A 9,679-nucleotide genomic window follows, 5' to 3' on the forward strand; every position below is an offset into this window, starting at 1 on the left:
TGATTATATGATTATAGTATAGGGTCTGAAAAGTTGAAATTCAAAAATTGAACATAAATAGGTAATTCGATTTGTTTTGATGTTTAATTGGGTTTTTTCAATAGAAACAAATATATATATATATATATATATATATATATATATATATATATATATATATATATATATATATATATATATATATATATTTGTTAAAAAGGTTTAAAATTTTATATGTTTTTATGTATTTTTGGGTTGATTATATGGTTGTTGGTTGGTAAATAACAATTACTAGGGCTTGAAATTCAAATTTTTAAATTGAAAATTAAGGAACATGGGCTATAATTGAACACTTGAAGATCCTTGTATATTTTGTATGTAATAAGATTAGGAAGAAACAATGAGTAGGGAAGTTATGCCGTGATTTCTCAAGAGGAAAGGGGTTGAACCACTTTTTTTCGCTGGATTATTCTAATTAACGACTAAGGTATGTTTTAGATAAGTTTTTTTGTTCTTTTATTTAATGATTTCGCTGGATTATTCTAATTAACGACTAAGGTATGTTTTAGAAGTAGGGTGGTTTGAACTTTGATGCTTTTTTGTTTGTTAATGTGATAGGAAGTTAGGAACTATGGTTTGATTGTTTGAAAATTGAAATGGACCCGACCCGATCTGATTCGACCCGCTATGAAACATTGTTTGTTTGTGTTTACTTGTTTTACATGACCCGACCTGATCCGATCCAACCCGCTATGAACCGATTTTTTTAATATAGCTAGGGGTCTAAAATCTTTAAAAAATTTCCGCACCCCCAGGGAAAAAATCCTGGGTCCACCACTGACGGGGAGGACCACCGGCTATGGTCTGATATTTCGAAGGATACTTTATTTTATGAAAAATCCGGTATGTTATAAAATGTATTTTTTTTTAATTTTAATATATATAGGTCGTTAGACTTCTGTCTAAATTTTAGACTTTTGTGTAAATTTTAAGCAGACTTATGTTGACTTGTTTAGTTGATAAAAGGATTTGGGAGAAAAAGAACAAACACGGGGAAGGTGGGTGCGTATTAATATATACCAACTTGTAATTTTCTTCGATTATTTAGAAGACAAGTTGACATTCACTTTGTTTTTTCCATATAGTACAAATACAACTTACTTTATGGCACACATCACTAGTAAAAAGAACTCCAAGTTGCTTCTCATTCACATCACTACAAGTTGCTCTGAGCCCATGTGTTGGACCAATTCAACCAAGATATATAATATATACACACAAAGTAGATGCTTATTCATTCACAGTACATCATGCATTTGCCCTTCCTATTTCTCTTACCTTTAATAACCCTCTATTATTCACAACAAGTTGCTCCTGTTTCTTCTTCTTCTTCACAAAGTGTTCTAACCCAAGGTTCATCACTCTTGGTTGAAAAGAAACATCATTTGGTTTCACCAAATGGTCTTTTCACAGCCGGATTTCACGAGCTTGGCCCAAATGCTTATTGCTTTGCAATATGGTTTTCTGAGCCCATGTCGGATGGAAGTCACACATTGGTTTGGATGGCAAACCGAGACTGGCCTGTCAATGGAAAACGCTCCAGGTTTTCCTTGTGGAAAAACGGTAACCTTGTTCTAACCGATGCTGGCCAAAGAATTTGGACGACCGACACTCAATCTAATTCACCTTTGCAACTGCAACTTCTTGACTCAGGTAACCTTGTTCTTACCCAGTTAGAAACGAAATCAGATCTTTGGCAAAGCTTCAATTTTCCAACCCACACTCTCCTTCCCAATCAACCTTTTACCAAAGATACAGAACTCATATCTTCGAGAAGTTCGACAAATTTGTCTTCTGGCTTCTACAAACTCTATTTTGATAGTGACAATGTAATCCGCCTTCTTTACAGCGATGATGAAGCTAACGTTACAAGTGTATATTGGCCTTCAACGTATTTACTAAACTGGGAAGCAGGAAGGTCTTCTAACAACATTAGTAGATTTGCTTTTCTTGATTCCAAAGGGCGTTTCCAATCTTCAGATAGTCTTACCTTTACTACCACGGACTACGGTGATGCCCTTCAAAGAAGAATAACACTTGATGTTGATGGTAATGTTAGAGTTTACTCGCTTAACCAAAGAAGCTGGAGTGTTACATGGCAAACATTTTCAACACCTTGTTTATATGGAATATGTGGTCCAAACAGCCTTTGTACTCACGGCTTGGAATCAGGAAGGATTTGCACTTGTATGCATGGATACAAGAGCAAGAACCACTCGGATTTCTCTTTTGGGTGTGAACCTACATTTGATCTTTCTCAGAATCGTGAAAATTTCGGATTCATAAAGCTCCCTAGTGTGGAGTTTTATGGATTTGATTCTATTTATGATATAAACTCCACTTTCAAAGAATGCAGCAACTACTGCTTGAATGACTCCAACTGTAAAGCTTTCCAATTCTCCTTTCATGTAGGGTTGGGCGCCTTTACATGTAACGTCAAGACTTTGTTATTCAATGGCTACTATAAGGGTCAACCTTTCACCACTTATCTTAAGCTACCTAAAAATGATGTCTTATCGTATAATCAGTACGTTGCTAACAAGTCCAGCTTGGAATGCTCTAGTTCTATAATTCAGCTAGACCGAACGTACAAGAAAAAGAATTCAAATGGGTCCATCAAGTTCCTGTTGTGGTTCAGCATCATTCTTGGTGCAATTGAAGCCGCATCCTTTGTATTATTCTATTGTATCACCAGAGAACCCTCAGGTACAAAAACCCAAACCTACCTAGCAATTGCTACAGGATTCAAAAGGTTTACGTATGCTGAGATAGTGAAGGCGTCACATAAATTTAGAGAAGAGATCGGGAGAGGCGGTGGCGGTATTGTGTACAAAGGCACACTTCAAGACAATCGAGTGGTAGCAATTAAACGACTCCATGATGCTAACCAAGGAGAAGCTGAATTTCTAGCAGAGATGAGCACAATCGGAAGGATAAATCATAGGAACTTGATTGAAACATATGGTTATTGTGCTGAGGGAACGCATAGGATCTTGGTGTATGAGTACATGGAGAATGGCTCATTAGCAGGAAACTTAGGGGGTAACCAGCTTGAGTGGAAGAATATGTTTGAAATTGCTTCTGGTATTGCGAAAGGACTAGCTTACCTACATGAAGAATGCTTGGAGTGGGTTTTGCATTGCGATGTTAAACCACAAAATATATTGTTGGATGGTGATTATAACCCAAAGGTGGCTGATTTTGGTTTATCCAAGCTATTCCACCAAGATGTAACAGGAAATTCTCTCTTTTCAAGGATAAGAGGGACTAGAGGATATATGGCTCCAGAGTGGGTGTTTAATCTTCCAATTACTTCAAAAGTGGATGTTTACAGCTATGGGATGGTGGTGCTAGAGATGATAACAGGACGAGGTCCCACATATGACCAATCACGTGATGATAATGAAAGGTTGGAACAAAAGAGACTCGTAGGTTGGGTAAGAGAGAAGGTCCATGTGGCAAGTGAAAGTTTGACAGAGGCACAATTTATAGAGATACTGAATCCCATGATAAGTGGTAAGTATGAAAAAGGTCAGATGTATAATCTTCTAAAAGTGGCACTAAACTGTGTTGAGGAGGATAAAGATGCACGACCAACCATGAGCGAGGTTGTGAAGATGCTTGAAGATGGATGATTAGTGGTAACCACATTTTGTTCATATAGTTACAATCATTGGAGCCAATTATGAGTTGGAGATTGTCCATTAGAAAAATACTTATTTATATGTTCTTAAATACACTTGGCTGTGACTCGATTTTAGTAGCTAAAAGTGGAATTAAACTTGTATAATTCTGTACATATGCTTTATATGTCTCGTAGAAAAATACTTGTATAATTCTGTGACCCATTAGAACTTGATGATTCTGTAATTTTGGGTGTAGATCATATATCTCGTAACCGTACATATGCATATCTTGTGTTTTGCGACCAAGAGTTCCAAACAAAAGTCTCGTTCCTTTTCTTTTATTGGCCAACACAGAATTATACAAGTTTAATGGGCTTCAACCATTTCAATTTAATTCATGGACTTTAAATCCAATGCCATAAGGCCTAAATTAATTATTAATTAAGCCCAACATATCAACAATTGTTTGAATAACAAAATAATTGTTAATTACAAGGCCCAAATAAAATTCGTATTAAAAAAAGCTTATACTCCCGCGTCACCTAACTCGATTAATCACTAACGTTATTATCCATATCGAAAACTTAATCCAATACCCTAAAACCCATGTCGATAACACTAAAATTACCAACACGCAACTTAGGATTTTTCTGGATTTGCTTTAGAAAGTGTTTATGTTGTGTATCTACTTTAGGAAGATTGGGGAAATCAGATTGTATCTCCTTTATGTCATGTCTCCCCGAATATACATATAAATAGTAGGCAAATTGGATTTAAATAATCTTAGTTTTATCAATTTGACCGATAATATCTCAACTCAGTTATTGGCCGAAAATAATCCGAACTGGTCCACTTTTGGCCGATAATAGTCTACGTTAAATATAGCTTAACGGAGTGAAGTTTTTTTTCCGAATTACAAACTGATGTTTTAGGGCTTTTGACTAGAACGCGGATACGAGTTGATTGATGTAAAATTTACCTCGAAATACTGCCTCAAACGATGAAAATGGTGCTTCAATTCGGGTGTTTAAACTTTTAATTAACAAAAATCAAACCGTTTGAAGCATCGTTTCGAGGTAAGTTTTACATAAATCGACTCGTATCCTCGTTCTGAACAAAATCCATAAAACATCAGTTTGTAATTTGGAAAAAAAAAAACTTAACTCCGTTAAGCTATTTTTAACGGCGGACTATTATCGACCAAAAGTGGATCAGTTTGAAATATTATTAGCCAATAACCGAGTTGGGATTATTATCGGCCAAATTGAGAAAGCTGGGATTATTTAAATCCAATTTGCCTAAATAATAATATTTTTTCTCTCCTCCACTCACAACCACTTTTTATAATATGTCACTCACATAAAAATGCAAAATGTAATGTGAATGCTTTTAGGGTTTTGTATAATTGGTGGACAAATGAGTTCTGCATATTTCGTTAAAATCTTTACCTTTTAAAAACTTAGATTGGACGGTGTAGGAGGTGAGGAATTGGTGTGGAGGCTTCAACCATGTCGGTACATTGTCCCTAATCGTTAGCCCGAGCTCTTCTAAACGTCACACGTAAATATATTTTTTATACACATTTGTAAAAAAATGTTTATTTTACATACGTTTGTAAAATGGTTTTACATACGGGTATCGAATGTAAATGCTTTGTTTTACATACGGTAATAAAATATTTTCACATTTATAAATTTTTATTTTTTACATACGTTTGTATATTCACGCTTGTAAAATTTTAGTTTTTGCATACGTTTACGTTTGAAAATTGTTTTTACGTAAGTTGTTGAATGTAAATTTTTTTTACGTGCCGTGTTGAATGTAATAAATGTTTTTTACATACGGTAAAAAAAAATACGCGTGACAGTCGACATTTAATTTAGATCTTTAAAAAAAATACGTGTGACTGTTACTTTTAGACATTTAGAGAAAAAAAAATTACATTCTACAACACTATGCGTCTTTTTTTTTTTTTTTTTTTGACATTCGACAACACATGTAAAGAAAAACATTTACGTGTGAGTGTACATTCGATAACTAAAAAAACATTTAAATTCGAGACCATACGTAAAAAATGTTTGACATTTGACACCACACGTAAAATATACATTTACGTGTGAGTTTACATTCAACAATTATAAAAGCATTTACATTGGATAATCGACCCCATGTGTAAAATTTGTTTTTGACATCAACACCTTTTGTAAAATATTTTTTTACATTCGACACTATACGTAAAAATTGCCCCGGCTTTTAACGGTATTTTTTTGTTTTTGACATTTTTACACTGGATGTATAATATTAATATCCCGATACTCGTTTTCTTTGTCTTGATAGTTGCTGACCTTTTTTTTGTCGAAGATGAAGATAATGACGATCAAGAAAAGAAGAAAAGTTGGTTTTATATTTTTCTTGTTTTGTATATAATAGATTTTTTATGTTTGTTGTTACTGCATACAATTCTATTATTGTAAAATACACTAATGATACTAATTATAATAGATTTTTTTATGTTTGTTGTTACTGCATACAATTCTATTATTGTAAAATACACTAATGATACTGATTTATTTTAAAAGTTTCATATTTTGTTTTCTTTTTAAATAATACAGAAATACTTGACCACTTGTGCCACTTTGGTGGCCACCGACACCCGCTTTAAAGCCGGACCGAGGACATTCGAGGTCTCGGGTTTGAAACATGTTTCTTACCCCTCTTTGATGGCTATGGGTATTTGCCGCCAGGGATCCTTGTCGGGTGATGAACTGGGAAGAGAGATCCCTTCCACGATCAGGGGTACCGTGCAACTACCCTTTTTTTTTTTTTGATACATGACAATACTTTTAACATTCGAAAGAGAACGTAATGTATAAAATCACATGTCTACTCTCTTGGTACAACAAAACTATTAAAAAACTCTTAGCAGAAAAGACAAAAACAAAAAGGGGAATTGGCCTGTAATAATCCTACTTAGACCTTATTAGCCATTAATAATCCAACCTCAGAATATTCCTCCCACGAGTCCCACCTTTCACCTATTTTTCCTACAATGGTCCCTCCTTAAAAAAACTTAACGGAGTTGAGCTTTTTTCCAAATTAGAAACAGATTTTTAGGGCTTTTGATCAGAATGATGATACGAGTCCACTGATGTAAAACTTACTTCGAAATGGTGCTCCAAGTGACTTGATTTGGTTAATTGGAAATTTAAACACCTAAATTGAAGGGCTGTTTTCATCGTTTGGAGCACCATTTCGAGGCAAGTTTTACATCAATTGACTCGTATCGTCGTTCTAATCAAAAGCCCTAAAAAATCTGTTTGTAATTTGATGAAAAGCGTAACTCCGTTAAGTTTTTTTAACCGGGGATCATTGTAGGAAAAATAGGTGAAAGGTGGGACTGGTGGGGGGAATATTCTGAGGTGAGATTATTAATAGCCAATAAGGTCTAGGTAGGATTATTATAGGCCAATTTCCCAAACAAAAAAAGTTGAACTAAATCTTGGCCTTTCATGGGGTTAAAAATCAAAGGCTATAATGAGTTTTTCTATGGTTTTCATAACTCATAAGAGTTCTTATTTTACTCGATCCCTATATGTATATTATGATGCTGGACCATGTACATGACAAAAAATTCGTACGAAGTGTACGTGACTAGAAGATGAGGACAAGTGGCATTGGCTTGATGGTAATTTAGTCTTTTTTTCACTTGAAACAACTTCCCAAATTGATTTTCAAATGGCTATAACTTTTTCATACGTTAATATTTTTTTTAAAAAAATTATACCGTATTAACGAACATTTTATTCTCTTTAATTCGAGGAGCATATTGTTGTAGTTTTCTTAAAAAAAAATTAAAGGATTTTGAATACTTATTAGTCCATTACATGATTACATGAATTTGAATACCCAGAACATGACTACGTGATTTTGAATGTCCATTACATGATTACACATTCAACATAAACCATTACGTGATTACACATTCAATATAAATCCATTACGTGATTACACATTCAATATGATTTGTTATAACTAATGTTATTACAATTATGCTTATTACGTTATTACACATTCAATAATAAGAACTTGATTGTTTATGCTTTATTACGTGATTAAATCTCTAATATACGGCGTTATATCGTTATTATAGGTTGATTTGGCTAATGTTTTGTATATAATTATCCTTAATACGTGATTAGACCCAAAATATTAGGTATTGCATATGAAATATTATGTATTACATGTTTTTGTTTTTACGTAATTACGTAATCACTCAGTGCATTTTCACATAAGATACTATAATGGAAACACGAATCACAAAATGTGTATGCAAAATCACGTAGTCACGTAATAATACATAGTCAACTATTGTTACGTTATCACATAGTAGGGTTTCATATAAATACTATAATAAAATCACGTAATCACGTAAGGGGTATTCATAATCCTGTATTCAAAAATCATGTAATCACGTAGTCATGTGTTGTGTATTCAAAATCAAGTAATCATATAATGGGTATTCAAAATTCTGTAATTTTTTAAGAAAATTATAGCAATATGCTGCTCAAATTAAAGAGAATAAATACTCGTTAATACGGTGTAATTTTTTTAAATATTAACGTATGAAAAAGTTATTGCCGTTTGAAAATTAAGGGAGAAAATATTTAAATGGGAAAAGACTAACTTACCATTTCTCTGTTGTAATTTTAATTGTTTGAAACTGAAATTTATATCATTTCTCACACGTTTGATCTAGTCTGTATATCTTCCAATTTAATGGTTGTCATTATCGCGTAGACTTCGTACAAAGATACCGTCTTATACGATATGTGGACTCTATATATTATTCACTTGTGAAATAAAAAAAAGAAGCCATCACGAATTTAATTGAACGGTCTACACGTGACCATTTACAACGAAACCTTACAATAAGTCAAAAATACTCTAGAAGTCCAAAAAAGACTTGTCAATGATAATATTAGTAGTGTATTATCTATTATCTATTATCTATAATACACATTACAAACTTACGTGAACAGTTGAGTTTCTTTCTTTTATCTTTTCCACTCTTTGGTTTTTTTATACTTTCAATACTTTTATCTCTCAACTTTTTGCATCGACATTTATAACCGATTTAAACTTTTTAAAAACTTGTAATCGAGTTTTATGTGTTTATATTTATGTGCTTATCGGTACAAATTAAAGTTATAGTATATCAACTATAATACAAATTAGGAACTTATCTTTTTAACTCTGTCTTTTTTATGTTTTTTATAGTTTTATCTCTCAACTTTCTGCATTTACACTTATAACACTTTAACTTTCTAAAAATTGTAATCGAGTTTTACGTGTTTATATTTATGTACGTATCAGTACAAATTCAAGTTGATTTGTGTTTCGACGTATTTTTTTCGAAAATTAGTTGGGTCATATATAATATGTTCTTATGCTTATTATTGTGTACGTTTTCAGTTAGTTTACGTTTTGACATTAATTTTATTTTTTCCGCAAATGAGTCGGGTCAAATATTATACGTTTCGTGCTCTATGTACGTTTTCAATTGGTCTACGTTTTGACGTAAATTTTGTTCCGAAACGACTCAGGTCAAATATAATACGTTTTCATTAGATGGTATAAATTTGAGTCATTTTACGTTTTGACACTGTCGCAACACGCCGTACTACATCTCTTAGCTTGTACCTCAAGAGTAAAAACATTTCATTCCAAATGTAACATGTCTTAATATTTTACCTTTTAGACCCTCCGTAGTGGTGTAACACCCGTGTTATTGATGTCAAAGTCAAAGTCAAAGTCCATGTCAAGTTTGACTTCTTTGACTGTAATTAGTCTATTCCATGTTTTATTATTTGTATTACGTGGAGTAAGTGTTGTTAATCAAAGTAATCAAAGTAATCGAATGTTTAATCGACGCGAAACGCTTTACGACTGTGAACAGTAGGAAGTAACAATGCGATAAAGTCAATCAATCAATAATCAAGCTAATCGAATCATCA

The 9,679-nt window shown here is 33.1% G+C and overlaps 1 protein-coding gene across 1 annotated transcript; it reads left to right on the forward strand.

Moving 5' to 3' along the window:
• Window positions 1-1,178: 1,178 nt before the first annotated feature.
• Window positions 1,179-3,920, forward strand: LOC110911654 (putative receptor protein kinase ZmPK1). The gene has a single exon (XM_022156274.2). It carries the CDS (start codon window positions 1,266-1,268, stop codon window positions 3,672-3,674), a length of 2,409 nt encoding a protein of 802 aa, XP_022011966.1. The 5' UTR covers window positions 1,179-1,265; the 3' UTR covers window positions 3,675-3,920.
• The last annotated feature ends 5,759 nt before the right edge of the window (window positions 3,921-9,679 follow it).

Source organism: Helianthus annuus, chromosome 15 (assembly GCF_002127325.2).
Source record: "Helianthus annuus cultivar XRQ/B chromosome 15, HanXRQr2.0-SUNRISE, whole genome shotgun sequence".
NCBI classification, from domain to species: Eukaryota; Viridiplantae; Streptophyta; class Magnoliopsida; order Asterales; family Asteraceae; genus Helianthus; species Helianthus annuus.

What these genes read in the sequence shown, in the direction of transcription:
- LOC110911654 (XM_022156274.2), top strand. Translation starts at nt 1,266, where the DNA reads ATGCTTATTCATTCACAGTACATCATGCATTTGCCCTTCCTATTTCTC.